General features: G+C 37.6%; 2 protein-coding genes across 10 annotated transcripts in view; both read right to left on the bottom strand.

Annotated features, from left to right (window-relative positions):
- Nucleotides 1–5041, bottom strand: part of opa1 (OPA1 mitochondrial dynamin like GTPase) — a 70286-nt gene extending 65245 nt beyond the window's left edge. For 4 of the 5 annotated variants that reach the window (XM_061883912.1, XM_061883913.1, XM_061883909.1 and 1 more), the window contains exon 1: nt 4872–5041. In XM_061883912.1, coding sequence (XP_061739896.1) covers nt 4872–4900 — 29 coding nt within the window. In that variant the 5' untranslated portion in view covers nt 4901–5041. The remainder of the gene's footprint in view (nt 1–4871) is intronic. The other variant, XM_061883914.1, reaches the window with a different exon arrangement.
- A 5171-nt stretch (nt 5042–10212) lies between these two features.
- Nucleotides 10213–26080, bottom strand: part of atp13a3 (ATPase 13A3) — a 72459-nt gene continuing 56591 nt past the window's right edge. For 2 of the 5 annotated variants that reach the window (XM_061883916.1, XM_061883915.1), the window contains exons 26-34: nt 24604–24713; nt 23958–24054; nt 23825–23897; nt 23572–23749; nt 21305–21483; nt 21147–21235; nt 20990–21070; nt 20635–20718; nt 10213–16412 (exon numbers count right to left, since the gene is read on the bottom strand). In XM_061883916.1, coding sequence (XP_061739900.1) covers nt 16224–16412; nt 20635–20718; nt 20990–21070; nt 21147–21235; nt 21305–21483; nt 23572–23749; nt 23825–23897; nt 23958–24054; nt 24604–24713 — 1080 coding nt within the window. In that variant the 3' untranslated portion in view covers nt 10213–16223. Of the gene's footprint in view, nt 16413–19881; nt 20547–20634; nt 20719–20989; nt 21071–21146; nt 21236–21304; nt 21484–23571; nt 23750–23824; nt 23898–23957; nt 24055–24603; nt 24714–26080 lie in introns of those variants that run through there. The other 3 variants (XM_061883917.1, XM_061883919.1, XM_061883918.1) reach the window with 2 other exon arrangements.

Here is a 26080-nt window from a genome sequence, read left to right on the forward strand (position 1 = left end):
TCATCAAGATGTACCACAAATTGAACAATGATTGTACAGTACTAGTACGTCATCAAAGTGTATGGTACTAGTACCTCATCAAGGTGTACAGTACCAGTACCTCATCAAGATGTACCACAAATTGAACAATGATTGTACGGTACTAGTACCTCATCAAGGTGTACTACACATATGACAGTGATTGTACAGTACCAGTACCTCATCAAGATGTACCACACATTGAACAATGATTGTACAGTACTAGTACCTCATCAAAGTGTACTACACATATGACAGTGATTGTACAGTACTAGTACCTCATCAAGATGTACTACACATTGAACAATGATTGTACGGTACTAGTACCTCATCAAGGTGTACTACACATATGACTGTGATTGTACAGTACTAGTACCTCATCAAGATGTACTACACATTGAACAATGATTGTACGGTACTAGTACCTTATCAAAGTGTACTACACATATGACAGTGATGGTACAGTAACAGACGGAAACACCTCCTAGGTAACACATGAGCCAATCACCACGCCCCTACGCCTGCCTGTACCTACCCACTCTGTGCCCTATATAAACCATTGTATGTGAATGCTTCCATTAAAATCTCCTGATGATTGAGGGAAGCCGTCATGAAACACTTCTGTAGAGATGAAGTAGTCTTGTGATTTTTCCATACATACATACATACACACATATATATATATATATATATATATATACATATACATATATATATATATATACATATATATATATACATATATATATATATATATATATATATATATATATATATATATATATATATATATATATATATATATATATATATATATATATATATATATATATATATATATATATATATATATATATATATATATATATATATATATATATATACAGTTGTGCTCATAAGTTGACATACCCTGGGAGAATGTATAATTTCTTGGGCATTCTTCAGAGAATATGAATGATAAAATGATAACACAAAAAACATTCTTCCACTTATGCTTAATGGTTGTGGGTCATGACCGAAAGGATAAGATCACGGGTACAAGCGGCCGAAATGAGTTTCCTCACCGTGTGGCGGGGCTCTCCCTTAGAGATAGGGTGAGAAGCTCTGCCATCCGGGAGGAACTCAAAGTAAAGCCGCTGCTCCTCCACATCGAGAGGAGCCAGATGAGGTGGTTCGGGCATCTGGTCAGGATGCCACCCGAACGCCTCCCTAGGGAGGTGTTTAGGGCACGTCCAACCGGTAGGAGGCCACGGGGAAGACCCAGGACACGTTGGGAAGACTATGTCTCCCGGCTGGCCTGGGAACGCCTCGGGATCCCCCGGGAAGAGCTAGACGAAGTGGCTGGGGAGAGGGAAGTCTGGGTTTCCCTGCTTAGGCTGTTGCCCCCGCGACCCGACCTCGGATAAGCGGAAGATGATGGATGGATGGATGGTTGTGTGAAGCTGTTTATTGGCAAACAACTGTGTTTACTCTTTTCACAACATATCCACAACTACCACAAAAGACTTCAGGCTGTCATTGATGTTAAAGGGGGGCAATACACAGTATTAACAACTGGGGTATGTAAACTTTTGATCGGAGTCATTTGGGTACTTTCTTCTTTCATTTTGATTTGAAGAGTGAACACAGTTGTTATATATATATATATATATATATATATATATATATATATATATATATATATATATATATATATATATATATACATATATACACACTAGTGATGGGTCCGGCAACACCAATGCATTGGCACATGCCTCAAGCTCATAGTAACACATCATAAACACGACAGAACAAACACCCAGAATCCCATGTATCCCTGACTCTTCCGGGCTACATTATACACCCAGCTACCCCCCCCCCTCCCACCCCCACCCCTTCGTGCATTGGTTGATGTGGGCGGGGTTGCGGGGGGTGGGGTGTATAATGTAGCCCGGAAGAGTCAGGGATACATGGGATTCTGGGTATTTGTTCTGTCGTTTTTATGTTGTGTTATAGTTCGGATGTTCTCCCGAAACGTGTTTGTCATTCTAGTTTGGTGTGGGTTCACAGTGTGGCACATATTTGTAACAGTGTTAAAGTTGTTTATTCGGCCACCCTCAGTGTGACCTGTATGCGTTCAGATAGAGGACGCATTTCACCACGCAGGTAGCATGGTGAAAATCCTGGTGCGATGATATGTAGAAAGGGTGTTCGAGGCGGCATGTCCTCAACTTTGATGTTTGGGTGAAAATCGAAAAATGTTTACCCAGGAGATTTCTGATAGAGACACTGAAATTTGGAAATCTACCGGACTTCTCCGGGCGGTCGGCAAGTATGCGGCTGAGCCACACCAGAGTGGTCAAAAAGTCACATATATATTTATGTGGCTTTTTGTACACAGGGGCCGCGGATTGACAACCCCTGATTATATATATATATATATATATATATATATATATATATATATAGACACACATATGTATGTGTATATATTTATATATTTACTTATTATATCGTTCATTTCAGTTTGTCCTCGGGGTGTTGTTAAAGTCAGGAAGTAGTCTTTGCCATTATGTTGAATGTAATGCTTGTTTACTAAAAATGTTTACTAACAAGTGCTTATATTCAGAGTCCGTGTACAAAGTAGAAGTATGATGAACATGTTATTGAAGGTAATGTTTGTTTACTAACAATGTTTACTAACAACGTGTACAAAATAGAAGTATGAACATGTTATTGAAGGTGTACAAAGTAGAAGTATGAACATGTTATTGAAGGTGTACAAAGTAGAAGTATGATGAACATGTTATTGAAGGTGTACAAGGTAGAAGTATGATGAACATGTTATTGAAGGTAATGTTTGTTTACTAACAATGTTTACTAACAACGTGTACAAAATAGAAGTATGAACATGTTATTGAAGGTGTACAAAGTAGAAGTATGAACATGTTATTGAAGGTGTACAAAGTAGAAGTATGATGAACATGTTATTGAAGGTATTGTTTGTTTACTAACAATGTTTACTAACAACGTGTACAAAATAGAAGTATGAACATGTTATTGAAGGTGTACAAAGTAGAAGTATGATGAACATGTTATTGAAGGTGTACAAAGTAGAAGTATGATGAACATGTTATTGAAGGTGTACAAAGTAGAAGTATGATGAACATGTTATTGAAGGTGTACAAAGTAGAAGTATGATGAAGATGTTATTGAAGGTGTACAAAGTAGAAGTATGAACATGTTATTGAAGGTGTACAAAGTAGAAGTATGATGAACATGTTATTGAAGGTGTACAAAGTAGAAGTATGAACATGTTATTGAAGGTGTACAAAGTAGAAGTATGATGAACATGTTATTGAAGGTGTACAAAGTAGAAGTATGATGAACATGTTATTGAAGGTGTACAAAGTAGAAGTATGAACATGTTATTGAAGGTGTACAAAGTAGAAGTATGATCAACATGTTATTGAAGGTGTACAAAGTAGAAGTATGAACATGTTATTGAAGGTGTACAAAGTAGAAGTATGATCAACATGTTATTGAAGGTGTACAAAGTAGAAGTATGAACATGTTATTGAAGGTGTACAAAGTAGAAGTATGATGAACATGTTATTGAAGGTGTACAAAGTAGAAGTATGATGAACATGTTATTGAAGGTGTACAAAGTAGAAGTATGATGAACATGTTATTGAAGGTGTACAAAGTAGAAGTATGAACATGTTATTGAAGGTGTACAAAGTACAAGTATGATGAACATGTTATTGAAGGTGTACAAAGTACAAGTATGATGAACATGTTATTGAAGGTGTACAAAGTAGAAGTATGATGAACATGTTATTGAAGGTGTACAAAGTAGAAGTATGATGAACATGTTATTGAAGGTGTACAAAGTAGAAGTATGATGAACATGTTATTGAAGGTGTACAAAGTAGAAGTATGATGAACATGTTATTGAAGGTGTACAAAGTAGAAGTATGATGAACATGTTATTGAAGGTGTACAAAGTAGAAGTATGAACATGTTATTGAAGGTGTACAAAGTACAAGTATGATGAACATGTTATTGAAGGTGTACAAAGTACAAGTATGATGAACATGTTATTGAAGGTGTACAAAGTAGAAGTATGATGAACATGTTATTGAAGGTGTACAAAGTAGAAGTATGATGAACATGTTATTGAAGGTGTACAAAGTAGAAGTATGATGAAGATGTTATTGAAGGTGTACAAAGTAGAAGTATGATGAAGATGTTATTGAAGGCGTACAAAGTAGAAGTATGATGAACATGTTATTGAAGGTGTACAAAGTAGAAGTATGATGAAGATGTTATTGAAGGCGTACAAAGTAGAAGTATGATGAACATGTTATTGAAGGTGTACAAAGTAGAAGTATGATGAACATGTTATTGAAGGTGTACAAAGTAGAAGTATGATGAAGATGTTATTGAAGGCGTACAAAGTAGAAGTATGATGAACATGTTATTGAAGGTGTACAAAGTAGAAGTATGATGAACATGTTATTGAAGGTGTACAAAGTACAAGTATGATGAACATGTTATTGAAGGTGTACAAAGTAGAAGTATGATGAACATGTTATTGAAGGTAATGTTTGTTTACTAATAAGATTTAATAGCTAGCTAGCTGCTACGTGGAAGAGCTAACGCAAATGTCACCGACACGAGGCAAACTTTACAACATATTTTACACATTTCAGGATTATTTCAACGACATTTTTGGATTCGGACGCAGACTTTTAAAGAAGATAGTTTGTCTCCTCTCACAAAGTGACAGGCGGCTAAGCTAAGGCGGCTAAGGCTAACAGACAAGCTTATATTACTAACCAAGCTTTAGAATTAAAAGGCAGACTCACCATTTGCCTTTAGTGGCGACACGCAACATTGTGCTGATGTCTACAGCGGCCTGGAAAGTGTCTTTAGGCTTCAAACATGAAACATCTTTATCCTCCCGGCGGGCTAAAGGACACGGCGAGACTGACAGACCACTTCCGGTGAGGCGGTGCTACCTGCAAATGGCCACTGACGGAAACATGCTGGCGTCAACTTCCTGCCGTCCTTTTTTACTAAAACCAATTAAATATTTACACTGCAAGACATCAATAATAATCAACATCTGACAGTTTAAAGCAGGGGTCACCAAGCTTTTTGAAAGCAAGAGCTACTTCTTGGGTACTGATTCATGCCAAGGGCTACCAGTTTGATACACACTTAAATACATTGCCAAAAATAGCCAATTTGCTCATTTTACCTTTAATAAATAAATATATATATATATATATATATATATATATATATATATATATATATATAAAATGGGTATTTCCGTCCTGCATTCCGTCATACATTTTTTTCCTTTTATGGATGTTTTTTTGTAGAGAATAAATGATGAAAAAAAACACTTAATTGAACAGTTTAAAGAGAAAACCCCCCAAAAATAAAAATGTAATTTTGAAACATAGTTTATCTTCATTTTCGACTCTTTAAAATTCAAAATTCAACCGAAAAAAATGAATTAAAAAACTAGCTAATTGGAATCTTTTTGAAAAAATTTAAAAACGAATTTATGGAATATCATTAGTCATTTTTCCTGATTAAGATTCATTTTAGAATGTTGATGACATGTTTTAAATAGGTTAAAATCCAATCTGCACTTTGTTAGAATATATAACAAATTGGAGCAAGCTATATTTCTAACAAAGACAAATCATTATTTATTTTAGATTTCCCAGAACAAAAATATTAAAATAAATTCAAAAGACTTTGGAATAAGATTTCAATTTGATTTTACAGATTTTATAGATTTGCCAAAATAATTTTTTTTTAATTTTAATCATAATAAGCTTGAATAAAAATTTCACAAATATTCTTCGTCAAAAAAAACAGAAGCTAAAATAAAGAATTAGATTAAAATGTTTTGATTATTCTTTACAATAAAAAAAAAATACTTGAAAATTGATTTAAATTGTCAGGAAAGAAGAGGAAGGAATTTAAAAAGTAAAAAGGTATATGTGTTTAAAAATCCTAAAATTATTTTTAGGTTGTATTTGTTCTCTAAAATTGTCTTTCTGAAAGTTATAAGAAGCAAAGAAAAAAATTAATGAATTTATTTAAACAAGTGAAGACCAAGTCTTTATAATATTTTTGGGGATTTTCAAATTCTATTTGAGTTTTGTCTCTCTTAGAATTAAAAATATCCAGCAAAGCGAGACCAGCTTGCTAGTAAATAAATACAATTTAAAAAATAGAGGCAGCTCACTGGTAAGTGTTGCTATTTGAGCTATTTTTAGAACAGGCCCGCGGGCGACTCATCTGGTCCTTACAGGCACCGCGTTGGTGACCCCTGGGTTAAATATACTTTTTAACCCAAAATAATCCTAAAATAAATACAATTTATGCACATACTGACCGTTTTCCACTTTAATTTTTATGAATTTGATCAAATAATATTTACTACAAATAAGCTCTTAAGGCTCAAGCTGTTTGTTTACATGCTTTTTTTTTATTTCACTTTGCTTATTGGACCCTAATTAGAATAAAAACTAAGAAACGTCTTTTGACATGATGCACTTAGTCCAGGGGTGTCCAAACTTTTTCCACTGAGGGCCGCACACTGAAAAATCAAAACAAGCAGGGACCATTTTCATATTTTTTTTATTTTAAAAACCAATACAATATATGTATAAAAAATATACATTCAGGCCTCCACTCAGATATGATCCCGGGGACCCCAAAGGGTTTTGGTCCATAAAATATATAAAATGTGTCATTATTCAGTATTATTATTTTCATTATTATTGAAGTTTTAAATCTTGAGATCAACATTAGGAAAAAAATGGAAAAAACACAAAATATGTTATATTTTCACCCAATAACTTTTTTAGGTGGAATATTTCAGATTATATAATAATTGGAGCTTTAAGTTTGGATTTTGATTCATTATTATTTTTGGAGCTATGACACTTAAAAACAAGTCACACTAAAAAAATTGGGGATCCAAAAGTGTCCTACTCATTAAAGTGTTAAAAATAAATTACAATTTTTTTTTACCGTTTACTTTTAGCACAAAAATCTCGAGATCAACATCCGTCAATTTTAAGTTTTATTGTTGTTTTTGTTTTGTTTGTTTTAGGCCCTTCTTTAATAAAACATCTCAGTTTTTTATATGGCAAAACACAAAATATGCAACATTTTCCCCCCAAAATATCTCAAAGTGGAATATTTAATGTGACGTAATTGAAGCCTTGAATAGGTCAATAATTCAAAATGACATTGATTTTGATTCATTATTATGTTTTAAAGAAAGAAACAGTCTGCATGGCAGCTTTGTGTCATTAAAGCATAGCAACATTTTCTTGTTACATTTCACCTGTTTGCGCTTTTATACCACTTTTTATGTTTTTTTTATTTTTTTCAATTGTATTTTTAAAATGTGCCGTGGGGCCGTTAAAAAATGTGCCGCGGGCCACACTTTGGACACTCCTGACTTAGTCCATAAGTACACAAATGTGTACTTCATGTTTAGTGACATGCTAATTCTTATTTTTACACTTTTTTCTCCAAATTCCATTGTATGTTATACTCTTCCGACACCACCAGATGTCAGTATAAGTGTCCACATTAGCGTTTTGTAAATAAGAGCTAAAAGGTGCTGTCCACGTATGTGGCCACTAAACCTTTAGAGATGACAATTTAGCACATATTTTCTAATGTTTGTCTTTTAAATACAAGATGAGGTAGTAGTACAAAACCAATGAAGTTGGCACGTTTTCCGGACAACGTCCAACCATCCATTTTCTACCGCTTGTCCCTTTCGGGGTGGCGCATATAATTTGTAAATAAAAAGAAAATACAATGATTTGAAAATACTTTTCAACTTATATTCAATTGAATAGACTGCAAAGACAAGATATTTCATGTTTACACTGAGAAACTACCTTTTTTTTTGCAAACAATCATGAACTTTGAATTTAATGGCAGCAACACATCTTGAGATGGCAGCAGCGCAGCAGCATCAGCGCAGAAGTTACTTGAAGGCTTGTAAAATCCAAACCGGAGCAGGTAGAAAAACTTTTGCGCAACTTTTAATGAGAAGGGTTCAATCTCTCTCCTGTGGTAGTTTGAAGCCGACACAACAAACGCGCTCAGAGAAGATAATGTTGGAAAAAGGTGATGGTTTTTATAAAACTTTTGTTTTGAAGGGTTAATTGCCAACTTCCTGTTGATTTTTGCTGAAGGATGTCTATTAATGAAATGTAGGTCTAAGTGAGACCTACATAGAGGTTTTTGTTTCATGTCTTTAAGACATTCCTACCGGAAGTTACAAACAGTTTTGTCTGTGTTTTCTTCCTAGGAGCAGTTTGTCTGTTTTATTCCTAGGGGGCGCTAGAGCGCAATTATAAGTTTATTAGATCGCAATTTTCGCCAGTCCTGATGTGTGTGTCCAGTTTGGTGAGTTTTGAAGCATTTTAAGGGGGTCAAATTACAGCTCAAAGAAGCAAAAATGACATTTTTTTTAGGAAACTTTTGTTTTGAAGGGGTGTTTGTCAACTTCCTGTTGATTTTTGCTGAAGGATGTCAATTTATGAAATGTAGGTCTAAGTCAGACCTACATAGAAGTTTGTGTTTCATGTCTCTACGACATTCCTACCGGAAGTTACAAACAGTTTTGTCTGTGTTTTCTTCCTAGGAGCAGTTGTGTCTGTTTTATTCCTAGGGGGCGCTAGAGCGCAATTATAAGTTTATTAGATCGCAATTTTCGCCAGTCCTGATGTGTGTGTCCAGTTTGGTGAGTTTTGAAGCATTTTAAGGGGGTCAAATTACAGCTCAAATAAGCAAAAATGACATTTTTTTTAGGAAACTTTTGTTTTGAAGGGGTGTTTGCCAACTTCCTGTTGATTTTTGCTGAAGGATGTCAATTTATGAAATGTAGGTCTAAGTCAGACCTACATAGAGGTTTTTGTTTCATGTCTCTATGACATTCCTACCGGAAGTTACAAACAGTTTTGTCTGTGTTTTCTTCCTAGGAGCAGTTTTGTCTGTTTTATTCCTAGGGGGCGCTAGAGCGCAATTATAAGTTTATTAGATCGCAATTTTCGCCAGTCCTGATGTGTGTGTCCAGTTTGGTGAGTTTTGAAGCATTTTAAGGGGGTCAAATTACAGCTCAAAGAAGCAAAAATGACATTTTTTTTTAGGAAACTTTTGTTTTGAAGGGGTGTTTGCCAACTTCCTGTTGATTTTTGCTGAAGGATGCCAATTTATGAAATGTAGGTCTAAGTCAGACCTACATAGAAGTTTTTGTTTCATGTCTCTACGACATTCCTAACGGAAGTTACAAACAGTTTTGTCTGTGTTTTCTTCCTAGGAGCAGTTTTGTCTGTTTTATTCCTAGGGGGCGCTAGAGCGCAATTATAAGTTTATTAAATCGCAATTTTCGCCAGTCCTGATGTGTGTCCAGTTTGGTGAGTTTTGAAGCATTTTAAGGGGGTCAAATTACAGCTCAAAGAAGCAAAAATTACATTTTTTTTTAGGAAACTTTTGTTTTGAAGGGGTGTTTGCCAACTTCCTGTTGATTTTTGCTGAAGGATGTCAATTTATGAAATGTAGGTCTAAGTGAGACCTACATAGAAGTTTTCGTTTCATGTCTCTACGACATTCCTAACGGAAGTTACAAGCAGTTTTGTATGTGTGTTTTCCTACAGGGCGCTAGAGCGCAATTTTGAGTTTTGGGGTTTGTTTGGTTTTTATTAGATGGCAATTTTCGCCAGTCCTGATGTTTGTGTCAAATTTAGTGAGTTTTGAAGCATTTTAAGGGGGTGAAATTACAGCTCAAAGAGGCGGCGGTATAATAATAATAAACCCTTAGAAATAGGGTCCTCTGTCCCAAAAGGACATTCGCTCCCTAAAAATAATGTAAAGTTGCTGTCCATTGAATCATATTTGCATGTTTTCTAATATTTCAGTACTCTATTATTATTACAGCCTATAAAATAGTTTAGTCATCAAGTACATCTGTGTCTTACAGACAAGTCAATATTGCAGTTTTCTCTTCAAATGGCAATAAAAGAATGCTAGTAGTATTTGTTTCATGATTATATTAAATATGCAGGTAGTACAATATTGATTACATTTTAAGCAGTGAAAGTAAAAATCAATATTCCATGTATGGATGTCACATGTTTAGACGACACACGTAGACATGTTGGAAAACATTTATTAAAATCTGACACAATCGTGGGGGCAAAGAGATGAAGATAAATCTTCCAAGACAAGAAAGAGTTGGTCAGTAGTAGAAGAAGATGTTGTTAGCAGTTGTACTTCATCCTCCACATTGAAGTCAAATGCCCGACATTGATTGCAAGAAAAGAACATGAAAATAAATACAAAACTTATAAATTACTCACTTGATTGTAAAAAAAGAAGAAAAAAAAAAAAAAGAGTACCAAAATAGTGAGAAGAAACATCAGCCCTTGAAAGTCCAAAAGACTTTGACATTTGACACAGAAAATGTACATCTCAACATACATCACAACTACACTAGCCTGGTTTTGCTTCATTCCAATGAGAGAACTTATGCTCTTTATCATAACATGAATCAAATACAATTATTTATATAGTCTTTAGAACAATATGAATTCAAGAAAAAAAAGATGCATATGGTCTTTATGATGATATGAATCAAATAAAAATATTTATATGGTCTTTATAAGAACATGAACTCAATAAAAAGGTCTCTATAATAAAACACCAGCAGGTGCTCGTATTAAACTTTGTCTGATATTGGAATTTAATCATCTCAACCCAAACATAAAAATATTACAATCATTTTGTTCTTAAAACAGTAAATCTTACAGGTTCAATACAAAGCAACACACACACACATATATATAGATACATACATACATATATATATATATATATATATATATATATATATACATATATATAGATACATACATATATACACACATATGTATGTATATATATAGAGAGAGAAATATATGTATTTGTATATATATACATGTATATACATATGTATATATACATAGTTATATATATATAAAAAATATGTATATACATAGTGTATATAATATATTTATATATATTTGTATATATACATACATGAATATATTTGTATATATATAAATACATATATACGCACATGTATACATTTGTATATGTATAAATATGTATATGTGTGTATATATATACAATTATATACACATATATATATACATGTGTGTGTATATGTATACATACACACATTTAATATACATATATACACACATATGTATATATACACACACACATGTATACACAATTATATATATACATATAGCGAGAGAGAGAGAGAGATAGCTAACAGGTCAACACTGTCTTTGTAAAAAACTAAAGGCTTTGCAATGCTGCTTCTAGTTTATGTGCACAATAATGACCAATATTCATGTTTTATTACTGTGTGCATAATAATGATCAATATTCATGTTTTATTACCATGTGCGCAATAATGACCAATATTCATGTTATATTTCTATGTGCACAATAATGATCAAAGTTCATGTTTTATTACTATGTGCACAATAATGACCAATATTCATGTTATATTACTATGTGCACAATAATGATCAATATTCATGTTTTATTTCTATGTGCGCAATATTGACCAATATTTATGTTTTATTACCATCTGCACAATAATGACCAATATTCATGTTTTATTATGTGCACAATAATGATCAATATTCATGTTTTATTTCTATGTGCGCAATAATGACCAATATTTATGTTTTATTACTATGTGCACAATAATGTTCAAAATTCATGTTTTATTACTATGTGCACAATAATGACCAATATTCATGTTTTATTATTATGTGCACAATAATGATCATTATTCATGTTTTATTTCTATGTGCGCAATAATGACCAATATTTATGTTTTATTACCATCTGCACAATAATGACCAATATTCATGTTTTATTACTATGTGCATAATAATGATCAAAATTCATGTTATATTACTATGTGCACAATAATGACCAATATTCATGTTTTATTATGTGCGCAATAATGACCAATATTCATGTTATTTTACTATGTGCACAATAATGATCAATATGCATGTTTTATTACCATGTGCACAATAATGATCAATATTCATGTTATATTTCTATGTGCGCAATAATGACCAATATTTATGTTTTATTACTATGTGCGCAATAATGATCAATATTCATGTTATATTTCTATGTGCGCAATAATGACCAATATTTATGTTTTATTACTATGTGCGCAATAATGATCAATATTCATGTTATATTTCTATGTGCGCAATAATGACCAATATTTATGTTTTATTACTATGTGCACAATAATGACCAATATTCATGTTTTATTACTATGTGCGCAATAATGATCAATATTCATGTTATATTACTATGCGCGCAATAATGATCAATATCCATGTTTTATTACTATTCTTCATGTTATATTCCTAATATGTTGATGCATGATGAAAATACATTTGCTTTATTATTGGAGAAACACAACTCAAGTATCTCACATGGACACTACTGTCTACTACACATCTTAGAGTAGTCTGTGTGCAGCTTGTATAACATGAAGAGTAGTCTGTGTGCAGCTTGTATAACATGAAGAGTAGTCTGTGTGCAGCTTGTATAACATGAAGAGTAGTCTGTGTGCAGCTTGTATAACATGAAGAGTAGTCTGTGTGCAGCTTGTATAACATGAAGAGTAGTCTGTGTGCAGCTTGTATAACATGAAGAGTAGTCTGTGTGCAGCTTGTATAGCAGGGTTACAGGAATAATCAGCATTGAGGTTTTAGTCCATTTAATAAATACCCACAATACTTAATAGAGTTGCTTTTTGCCCCGCTGTCCCGGTCACTTGAGTGACAGACATTTTGGCCAATCAGAATTGTTGCGTGTGGCTTCAAACAGGAAGTGCAGCTAAGAGCATGTATTGAACAGTAGAATGCAGTGAACACAGTGAGCCCTCTTCTCCTCTCTCTCATCCAAAAGTGGCCATCCTGACCCACACAGGAAGTCTCCCTATTAGTGACAAGTTCTGCACAGTAAACAAAAACCAAAGTCTCCTTTCTGTAAGCGGGAAAAGATGATCAATATTTAGTCAGCTGGCATGTGATTGATGCTGTATTACTTCCACTAGTAAAACATCTTGATACAAGAATAAGTCTTCTTTAGCTCCAAAGGTTCACATCACCAACTACATTTGGCAGAAGAAAAGCAAACTTCCTGTTACTTTCTTCTAATACGCGCTGTAACATTAAAGTAGTCTGGGTGCAGCTTTTTCATCAATATTCTACATCAGAGTTCATGCATACTAATACTGTACTACAGTAGTTGTATTTGTGAGTACTGATACTGTACTACAGTAGTTGTATTTACGAGTACTAACACTGTACTACAGTACTTGTACTTGAGTGCTGATACTGTACTACAGTAGTTGTATTTATGAGTACAGTATCAGTATTCATTAATACTGACAATGTAGTTATATTTTTTGCTTTTAAGTGTTGCTGTTTGTCAAATGAGGAGCAACAAAGCAAAGCCATGGTGTACAGTAATGACCATCATGTACAGTAATGACGGCGGTGTGTACAGTAATGGCCATTGTGTACAGTGATTAAATAGTGTACAGTGATGACCATTGTGTACAGTAATTCAATTGTGTACAGTAATGACCAGGCGTACAGTAATGACCATCATGTACAGTAATGACCACATGTACAGTAATGACCATCATGTACAGTAATGACCACATGTACAGTAATGGCCATCATGTACAGTAATGACCATCATGTACAGTAATGACCAGGCGTACAGTAATGACCATCATGTACAGTAATGACCATCATGTACAGTAATGACCACGTGTACAGTAATGACCATCATGTACAGTAATGACCAGGCGTACAGTAATGACCATCATGTACAGTAATGACCAGGCGTACAGTAATGACCATCATGTACAGTAATGACCATCATGTACAGTAATGACCACATGTACAGTAATGACCATCATGTACAGTAATGACCATCATGTACAGTAATGGCCATCATGTACAGTAATGACCAGGCGTACAGTAATGACCATCATGTACAGTAATGACCAGGCGTACAGTAATGACCACATGTACAGTAATGACCAGGTGTACAGTAATGACCATCATGTACAGTAATGACCAGGTGTACAGTAATGACCATCATGTACAGTAATGACCAGGTGTACAGTAATGACCATCGTGTACAGTAATGACCACATGTACAGTAATGACCACGTGTACAGTAATGACCACATGTACAGTAATGACCATCATGTACAGTAATGACCATCATGTACAGTAATGACCATCATGTACAGTAATGACCAGGTGTACAGTAATGACCACGTGTACAGTAATGACCATCATGTACAGTAATGACCATCATGTACAGTAATGACCAGGCGTACAGTAATGACCATCATGTACAGTAATGACCAGGCGTACAGTAATGACCACATGTACAGTAATGACCAGGTGTACAGTAATGACCATCATGTACAGTAATGACCAGGTGTACAGTAATGACCATCATGTACAGTAATGACCAGGTGTACAGTAATGACCATCGTGTACAGTAATGACCACATGTACAGTAATGACCACGTGTACAGTAATGACCACATGTACAGTAATGACCATCATGTACAGTAATGACCATCATGTACAGTAATGACCATCATGTACAGTAATGACCAGGTGTACAGTAATGACCACGTGTACAGTAATGACCATCATGTACAGTAATGACCAGGTGTACAGTAATGACCATCATGTACAGTAATGACCAGGTGTACAGTAATGACCATCATGTACAGTAATGACCAGGTGTACAGTAATGACCATCGTGTACAGTAATGACCACATGTACAGTAATGACCACGTGTACAGTAATGACCACATGTACAGTAATGACCACATGTACAGTAATGACCAGGCGTACAGTAATGACCATTGTGTACAGTAATGACCACATGTACAGTAATGACCACGTGTACAGTAATGACCATCATGTACAGTAATGACCACATGTACAGTAATGACCACATGTACAGTAATGACCAGGTGTACAGTAATGACCATCGTGTACAGTAATGACCATCATGTACAGTAATGACCATCATGTACAGTAATGACCAGGTGTACAGTAATGACCATCGTGTACAGTAATGACCATCATGTACAGTAATGACCATGGAGTACAATAATGACCATCATGTACAGTAATGACCATCGTGTACAGTAATGACCAGGTGTACAGTAATGACCAGGTGTACAGTAATGACCATCGTGTACAGTAATGACCACATGTACAGTAATGACCACGTGTACAGTAATGACCATCATGTACAGTAATGACCACATGTACAGTAATGACCAGGTGTACAGTAATGACCATCATGTACAGTAATGACCACATGTACAGTAATGACCACGTGTACAGTAATGACCATCATGTACAGTAATGACCACATGTACAGTAATGACCAGGTGTACAGTAATGACCATCGTGTACAGTAATGACCATCATGTACAGTAATGACCACATGTACAGTAATGGCAATCATGTACAGTAATGACCACGTGTACAGTAATGACCATCATGTACAGTAATGACCATCGTGTACAGTAATGACCATTGTGTACAGTAATGACCATCATGTACAGTAATGACCATCATGTACAGTAATGACCAGGTGTACAGTAATGACCATCGTGTACAGTAATGACCATCATGTACAGTAATGACCACCATGTACAGTAATGACCATCATGTACAGTAATGACCACATGTACAGTAATGACCATCATGTACAGTAATGACCATCATGTACAGTAATGACCAGGTGTACAGTAATGACCATCATGTACAGTAATGACCACCATGTACAGTAATGACCATCATGTACAGTAATGACCACATGTACAGTAGAGCAAAGGCATTTAGTCATTGTGGAAGGTTTAGTCGTTGCCATGACAACACAGCACCCACAGGAAGTAGGGGTTTGTTCAAATGTCAGTACTTTGTGGATGTGACAATTAGATTTGTGAACGCTGGAGTGTTAGTGGTTCATGTGGTACAATCATCACGGCCAGTGACGAGACGCAAAGGATTATGGGAGTTTAGGGGTTGCTGACCAATGGGTAAGAGGAGCCATTATGTGGGCGGGGCTTGGCCTCAGTAGTGGTGGTTGGCCTGGGGGGCCAGTCGGGGTCCACGCTGAGCGCCTGTGCCAGATGCATGTAGCGAGCTTTTGGCGCCACCTTGCTGGGACATTGCAGACAGCGCTGTGCTGACACTTCTAGGCTTTTCTGCAAGCACACACACATTATTAGCACACGACAACAATCACATTGCAGACAGCGCTGTGCTGACACTTCTAGGCTTTTCTGCAAGCACACACACATTATTAGCACACGACAACAATCACACAAACAGGATGGATGAATGCCAATCAAGCACATGACACAAAGCATGCATCAGGAAGACCAAGGAGTGCTCCTCAAAGTATTCAACATGTTCTTACAGTATGAAATATGAGGTGAGATTGTATTTGTCATTCAGTACAGACTGTTAGTACTTAATAGTGATTATTGTCACTTAAAGTGGGACACATTGTACTGATCAACTCATGTAGTCATCCTTTAATGAATGGATGACTTTATGTGGACACACAAGTACACAGTACGTGTACTGCAGTCTGTCAAGTACATGCTAGTACACATGTACTGCAGTCTGTCAAGTACGTGTTAGTACACATGTTAGTACACAAGTACTGCATTCTGTCAAGTACGTGTTAGTACACATGTACTGCAGTCTAGTACACATGTACTGCAGTCTGTCAAGTACATGTTAGTACACATGTACTGCAGTCTAGTACACATGTACTGCAGTCTGTCAAGTACGTGTTAGTACACATGTTAGTACACAAGTACTGCAGTCTGTCAAGTACGTGTTAGTACACATATACTGCAGTCTGTCAAGTACGTGTTAGTACACATGTACTGCAGTCTGTCAAGTACGTGTTAGTACACATGTACTGCAGTCTAGTACACATGTACTGCAGTCTGTCAAGTACATGTTAGTACACATGTACTGCAGTCTAGTACACATGTACTGCAGTCTGTCAAGTACGTGTTAGTACACATGTTAGTACACAAGTACTGCAGTCTGTCAAGTACGTGTTAGTACACATATACTGCAGTCTGTCAAGTACGTGTTAGTACACATGTACTGCAGTCTGTCAAGTACGTGTTAGTACACATGTACTGCAGTCTAGTACACATGTACTGCAGTCTAGTACATATGTACTGCAGTCTAGTACACATGTACTGCAGTCTGTCAAGTACATGTTAGTACACATGTTAGTACACAAGTACTGCAGTCTGTCAAGTACGTGTTAGTACACATATACTGCAGTCTGTCAAGTACGTGTTAGTACACATGTACTGCAGTCTAGTACACATGTACTGCAGTCTGTCAAGTACATGTTAGTACACATGTACTGCAGTCTAGTACACATGTACTGCAGTCTGTCAAGTACGTGTTAGTACACATGTTAGTACACAAGTACTGCAGTCTGTCAAGTACGTGTTAGTACACATATACTGCAGTCTGTCAAGTACGTGTTAGTACACATGTACTGCAGTCTGTCAAGTACGTGTTAGTACACATGTACTGCAGTCTAGTACACATGTACTGCAGTCTAGTACATATGTACTGCAGTCTAGTACACATGTACTGCAGTCTGTCAAGTACATGTACTGTATCTCTAATGTTCTAATGTAGCTACTATATCTCTAACAGTGGTACTTTTTCTCCAACAGTGGTACTATATCTCCAACGTTGCTACTGTATCTCCAACAATGCTAGTGTATCTCCAACGTTAGTACCGTATCTCCACCGTTAGTACCGTATCTCCAAGGTTGCAACAGTATCTCCAAGGCTGCTACCATATCTCCAAGTTTGCTACCATATCTCCAAGGTTGCAACAGTATCTCAAAGTTTGCTACCATATCTCCAAGGTTGCAACAGTATCTCCAAGTTTGCTATCGTATCTCCAAGGTTGCAACAGTATCTCCAAGTTTGCTACCATATCTCCAAGGTTGCAACAGTATCTCCAAGTTTGCTATCGTATCTCCAAGGTTGCAACAGTATCTCCAAGTTTGCTACCGTATCTCCAAGGCTGCTACCGTATCTCCATGGTTGCAACAGTATCTCCATGGTTGCAACAGTATCTCCAAGGCTGCTACCTTATCTCCAAAGTTGCAACAGTATCTCCAAGGTTGCAACAGTATCTCCAAGGTTGCAACAGTATCTCCAAGGTTGCTACCGTATCTCCAAGGCTGCTACCGTATCTCCAAAGTTGCTACCGTATCTCCAAAGTTGGTAGCAGCGGACTGCTTGAAGAGAACTTGCAAAGATTGGTCAAATGATGGGAGGATTAGGGGCGGCATGGTGTAGTGGGTAGAGCGGCCGTGCCAGAAACCTGAGGGTTGCAGGTTCGCTTCCCACCTATTGACATCCAAATCGCTGCCGTTGTGTCCTTGGGCAGGACACTTCACCCTTTGCCCCCGGTGCCGCTCACGCTGGTGAATGAATGATGAATGAATGATAGGTGGTGGTCGGAGGGGCCGTAGGCGCAAACTGGCAGCCACGCTTCCGTCAGTCTACCCCAGGACAGCTGTGGCTACAGATGTAGCTTACCACCACCATCGTGTGAATGAATGATGGATTCCCACTTCTCTGTGAGCGCTTTGAGTGTCTAATAATAGAAAAGCGCGATATAAATCTAATCCATTATTATTATTATTATGATTCCTTGTCAGTAGTACACTAGAACAATGTTGCATGCAACACAGAGCATGAGGTTCCTTCACACTTGAAAAGAAGTGTGTGGAGATGTCCAGGAGACGAGTGTGTTGGCTTAGAAGAACAGGGGTCGGCAACCTTTACCACTCAAAGAACCATTTTGACCCGTTTCACAAAATAAAGAAAACAATGGGAGCCAAAAAACTCTTTTGAAATGTATAATGAAATAACACTGCATACAGAGTTGTTGTTTTTTGCTATGTGCTATGTATAAACTAGGGGTCTCGGACGCGCGGCTCGCACCTTAACATGAAAATGTTATGTTATTGCGGCCCACGAGTTTTATAAAATGCTGCTTGACAACATCTTACTTGCCAGCCCTCCCAAATTTTCCGGAAGACTTCCAAATTTCAGAGTAACTACTCTCTCGAAAGTAACAGCTTGCCAGCCCAGTCAAATCTTTATGTGGCTTCTGCAGACACTCGTAAGTAATTGCACGGCATACTTCTTCAACAGCCGTACAGGTCACACTAAGGGTGCCCGTTTAAACCACTTTAACACGCTTACAAATATGCGCCACATTGTGAACCCACACCAAACAACAATGACAAACGCATTTCGGGAGAACATCCGCACTGTAACACAACAGAACAAATACCCGGAATCCCATGCATCCCTAACGATTCCGGGCTACATTATACAACACCCGTCCCCACCCTCCCTCCGTGTGTCACGTTGAGGTGGGTGGGGTTGGGGGAAGGCGGGGTGTATAACGTAGCCCGGAAGAGTTAGGGATGCATGGGATTCTGGGTATTTGTTCTGTTGTGTTACAGTGTGGATGTTCCCCCGGATGTGTTTGTCATTCTTGTTTGCTGTGGATTCACAGAGTGGTGCATATTAGTAGGAGTGTTAAAGTTGCCTATATCACAACCCTCAGTGTGCCCTGTATGGCTGTTGACCAAGTATGCCTTGCAGTCCTTATGTGTGCTAACAGAGGCCGCACTTGTCATGTGACCGGACGACACGCAGATAGCATGGTGTAAGATAGATAGTATTTTATTGATTCCTTCAGGGGAGTCCCTTCAGGAAAATTAAAATTCCAGCAGCAGTGTACAGAGTTGAGATCAATTTAAAAAAGTAAATAATGGGCGTTTAAATGGAAACAAAATAGAGAAATATTACAATAAGAATAAAAAATAAAAAGCAACAATGGGAATAAAAATATAACAGTAAAATAAGAATATAAAAAGACAAAGTAGGCAGTAGTGACCATGTCATGAAAACGTATCGCACTGTTATTGTTTTGCCTCCCCTGTCATCCTAATACATGTTTTAGAGGATGTTAAAAACATTGCCATCACGGCACGCCCTCAATATTGTTGGCCGGGTGAAAACCGGGGGATGTTAACCCCGGGAGATTTCTGGAAGAGGCACTGAGATCCAGAAATTTCCCGGAAAAATCAGGGGGGTCGGCAAGTATGCAGCTGAGCCACATCAGAGTGATCATGCGGCTCTGGAACCGCGGGTTGCCGATCCCTGGCTTAGAAGAAGCAAAGAGGATGCAGAAGGTGGAGCAGGTGGAGCTAGGAGCCCAGCAATATGCAGGAGGATGAGGAAGGTAAGCAATCATGAGTCTTGGGAGGTTGAACACAAAAGGTTATATTATTATTATCGAGGAGGAAACACACACACGGAAATTGAAAGATGTGATATTTTCCCAACCTGTGATGGTGGGGCAGCAGGAGTGATGCCCTGTTTGTCTCTGCTGAGCACAACTTTCCATAAGACGATGTCAATGATGAAGGTCTATGGTGCAGAATTACACAGGCTAACTTGATTTCACGCACCTTGGATTCTTTGCATGAAGCTGTGAGCTAAATGTTGTTGACAACTAATCAATGCTCCAAGTTAGGATTTCAACAAGTAGGTACAATGTTATGATTCCAAGATTGGCTGGACCATTTAGCGTGTGTGCTAAGCATTGCGTGTTTGCAAGGCAGCCAAGTATTTAGCAAGCTTAGCCCACTGCTCAGATCAAAATCAACACATGGTTGCTCCTCTCTCCAGGAGGTCTTACCTCCACCACCACACACGCTGCAGCGTTGACCAGCACCAGCAGGAGGAGCTTCAGTTTCCAGTCCAGCGGAACACAAACAATCTGCACACACACAGACACAGACACACTTCACTGCAACATGGCTTCCAGCCTGGCGTCCGCACAAAGCCGCGTTTACCTCCAAGAACTCGTCGATGGCTTTAGCAGGGTAGAACATGATGGTCAGCAGGAAGACGTACAAAGTCAAAGCCGTGAGCACAAAGGGCCCTGCAGGAGGCGTGGACAGTACAAGATGTCAGAGGAGGTCAGTGAGCATCTAACCAAGAGTGACCGTACAGTTCTTGTAGCTCGGTTCCCGAAAAGGTCTGCCCTTGGAAAAGACAATGGAGACAATGAGGTACTGGAAGCAGGAGACGTAGAAAAGGCTGGTGTTCTCGTAGTTCTTGATGTTGTGGTCATCCACTTCTGTGCCGTTCAGGTCGGACATGTTGGTAGGTGATGTCACGTTGCAGGCACTGAAAGTCAACAATACTATTAGTACACCTTTTCTCAATTCATTATGGGTCTACTGGACATGTAAGCAAATCTGCTGGGTCAAAAGTATAAATACAGCAACATACATGATGGTGATGTAGAAAAGTTATCATCAAATCAAATAAGCTTCATGACCTCTTTTAATTATGATTGACGACACCTGCTGACTTCTCTGAGCCCATTTAAATAGGGCTCATTCATGTGATCAATCAATCAATCAATCAATGTTTATTTATATAGCCCCAAATCACAAATGTCTCAAAGGACTGCACAAATCATTACGACTACAACATCCTCGGAAGAACCCACAAAAGGGCAAGGAAAACTCACACCCAGTGGGCAGGGAGAATTCACATCCAGTGGGACGCCAGTGACAATGCTGACTATGAGAAACCTTGGAGAGGACCTCAGATGTGCCTTATTGCAGTGAAACTTGCCAAGGGACATGTAAGCAAATATTAACATTGCTGTATGTATACTAGAGATGCGTGGATAGGCAATTATATCATCCGCAACCGCATTACAAAAGTAGTCATCCACCCGAACCAACATTTTATCAAAGCCACAACCGCCCGCCACCCGCCCGTTGTGATACATCTAATAAAGACCGTGCAAGACATTAGTGAGATTAGAAAGTAGCACAGACACAATGGCTTTCTTGAACTGATTTATTTGAAGGCTTACTTTCCCTTCAAATTCACCGTGAAAACTTTAATAAATAAAGCACGTTACAAACATAAAAATAATAACATGCACAGCATGCGGATCAAACATTTTACCAAGTAAAATACCAACAAATGACAAACAAATACCTTGTTGGCCTGCATGCTTCTTTTAGGAGGAAATTGTGATCTCATGGCTCTTATAGCCCAAACACTTAAAGTAGTTGTGACACTTTTTGGTCTTTGTTACAATCAGTTGCTCTTTCTCCCTTCTCATGCGTCAAAAAAATGTGTACTCATACCTGGAAGTAGCTTCCTTACATCAGTCGACAGACCAAACGAGACACTTTCAAAGAGTGCTGCTCGTTTTTCGTATGTGGGTAACAACATTTAACTATTTATAAATGGTTGATTTCTATAGGCTATTAAGGTAAAGTGTTGTACCTGACAAGTTTCGGCCACCTTGCTTCTGCAGCCTTCATCAGAGGGGTCACGTGATGTTAGCGTGACGTCGTCTGTGACGTGTTATATGGATTGCTTTGATTGATACTTTTATTAGTAGATTGCACAGTACAGTACATATTCCGTACAATTGACCACTAAATGGTAACACCCCAATAAGTTTTTCAATTTGTTTAAGTCGGGGTCCACGTTAATCAATCCATGGTAAAAAAGTGGGTTTCCTGACCGGGAATCGAACCTGGGTTGCGGTGGTGAGAGCGCCGAATCCTAACCACTAGACTCTACCATCAAGTACTATCAGGCACAACACTTTACGTTACTAGCCTATAGAAATCCAACATTTAAAAATACATGTCAGTAGGCTAAATGAACCTCTTCAACATAAACATTTAACTATGTATATATATTTCCGAATTGGTTCAACCGCCACCCGCCCCAATCTATTTTTTCGTCATGTCACCCGCCCGACCCGCGGTTTATCCGCGGACTCCGCGGTTGTGACCGCAAACCGCGCATTTCTAATGTATACTTTTGACCCAGCACATTTGCTCACATTTTCAGTAGACCCATACGAAACCCATTAAAGAACCAAACTTCATGAATGTTTTTGTGACCACCATGTATGTGTGTATATATATATATATATATATATATATACGCACGCACGCACGCACGCACGCACGCACGCACGCACGCACGCACGCACGCACGCACGCACGCACGCACGCACGCACGCACGCACGCACGCACGCACGCACGCACGCACGCACGCACGCACGCACGCACGCACGCACGCACGCACGCACGCACGCACGCACGCACGCACGCACGCACGCACGCACACACACACACACACACACACACACACACACACACACACACACACACACACACACACACACGTGTATACTCTTTCTCTCTCTCTCTCCATCCTCACGGACTCACTCTACATGTGGTGTCCAGACGCTGTACCAGGGCTGCTGTTTCACCCAGAAAAACGCAAATGTCTGGAAGCCAAAGTTGAGCAGGATCTGACTGAGCACCGACAGGAGCAGCGGTGCGGAGATTAGGCCTGACGGAGGAGGCCGTGCAACCAGCTCTCTCCATGCTGGGTTGAGACTCACTGAAGTGACGCAGCAAAAAGAGAAGTCATGAAAACATAACAAGCCATTTGCTGACAACCTGTTTCCAAACTTACTGGTGAACACCAGGAAAAGAATGATGGCAATATCGATGAAGAGGAACTGGAAATCTCCGAGGTTGCTGAGAATCTAGGGAGAAGGAGTGTATTTGTAGACGTAGGTATTTAGTACGATAGCAGTACTACGTACGGAGTAAAGGAGGGTGACACTGATGTACTGGATGATGCTGTAAAGAGCCATGAACTTGAAGACACAAAAGGAGGTGACCAGAGCAGCACGGCCTTCCCTGTAAAAGGAACACATGATTGTACGGATGCAGTGAGGAGGAGGAGAAAAAGAAGGTGGAAAGGGAGAAGGAGGAAAAGAAGAAGAAATAGAACAACAAAAAGAAGGAAAAAGGTGAAAAGGAGAAGAAAAGAAAAAAGGAGGAAAAAAAGGAGGAGAAGGAGAAAACAAGAAGAAAGAAGAAATAGGAGAAAAGGAGAAAAAGAACAATAAAATAAGAAAAAGAAGGAAAAAGAAAAGGAGAAAAAAGAAGGAGAAAAATAAGGACAAATGAGGATTAAAAAGGAGAGGAAATAGACAGAGAAAAGAAAAAGAAGGAAAAAGGAGAAAAATTTAAAAAAAAAGGTGAAAAAATAAGAAAAGAAAAAAGGAGGGAGAAAAAGAAGAAGAAAAGGAGGAGAAGGAGAATAAAAAAGAAGAATGAGAATACATAAGACAAAGTAGAAGGAGAAAAAGGAGGAGAAAAGGGACAGAAAGAAGAAGGTGAAAGAGGAGAAGAAAAAAAGGAGGAGAAGACAGAAAAAGGAGGATAAGAAGAGAAAGTAGTCACCTAATGAGGCTTGGCACACAGGAGATGTTTGGTGTTTTGGAGGTGAAGGGAGAGGCCACAGAGGCCTCCAGTTCTGACAGAGAGATGCCCCCATGAGCCCTCTTCAACGCCTACATGATCAACATAATCATAGAAACATACTCATATCAACTTCATGTACACTTGACACAATATACATGACAAACAATCATATAAACTTCATGTACACTTGACACAATATACATGATAAACATACTCATATAAACTTCATGTACACTTGACACAATATACATGATAAACAATCATATAAACTTCATGTACACTTGACACAATATACATGATAAACAATCATATAAACTTCATGTACACTTGACACAATATACATGATAAACATACTCATATCAACTTCATGTACACTTGACACAATATACATGACAAACAATCATATAAACTTCATGTACACTTGACACAATATACATGATAAACATACTCATATAAACTTCATGTACACTTGACACAATATACATGATAAACAATCATATAAACTTCATGTACACTTGACACAATATACATGATAAACATACTCATATAAACTTCATGTACACTTGACACAATATACATGATAAACAATCATATAAACTTCATGTACACTTGACACAATATACATGATAAACAATCATATAAACTTCATGTACACTTGACACAATATACATGATAAACAATCATATAAACTTCATGTACACTTGACACAATATACATGATAAACATACTCATATCAACTTCATGTACACTTGACACAATATACATGACAAACAATCATATAAACTTCATGTACACTTGACACAATATACATGATAAACAATCATATAAACTTCATGTACACTTGACACAATATACATGATAAACATACTCATATAAACTTCATGTACACTTGACACAATATACATGACAAACAATCATATAAACTTCATGTACACTTGACACAATATACATGATAAACATACTCATATAAACTTCATGTACACTTGACACAATATACATGACAAACAATCATATAAACTTCATGTACACTTGACACAATATACATGATAAACAATCATATAAACTTCATGTACACTTGACACAATATACATGATAAACATACTCATATAAGCTTCATGTACACTTGACACAATATACAACCTCAAAAGCAGTGAAGTTGTCACATTGTGTAAAAGGTAAATATAAAGTTGAGGAATGCTCATCAAACACTTATTTGGAACATCCCACAGGTGTGCAGGCTAATTAGGAACAGGTGGGTGCCATGATTGGGTATAAAAGCAGCTTCCATGAAATGCTCACTCATTCACAAACAAGGACGGGGCAAAGGTCACCACTTCGTCAACAAATTGTCCAACAGTTTAAGAACAACATTTCTCAACCAGCTATTGCAAGGAATTTCGGGATTTGACCATCTACGTTACGTATTATCATCAGAAATGCCACTGGATTCACTGGA

Source organism: Nerophis ophidion, linkage group LG22 (assembly GCF_033978795.1).
Source record: "Nerophis ophidion isolate RoL-2023_Sa linkage group LG22, RoL_Noph_v1.0, whole genome shotgun sequence".
Taxonomy (NCBI): domain Eukaryota; kingdom Metazoa; phylum Chordata; class Actinopteri; order Syngnathiformes; family Syngnathidae; genus Nerophis; species Nerophis ophidion.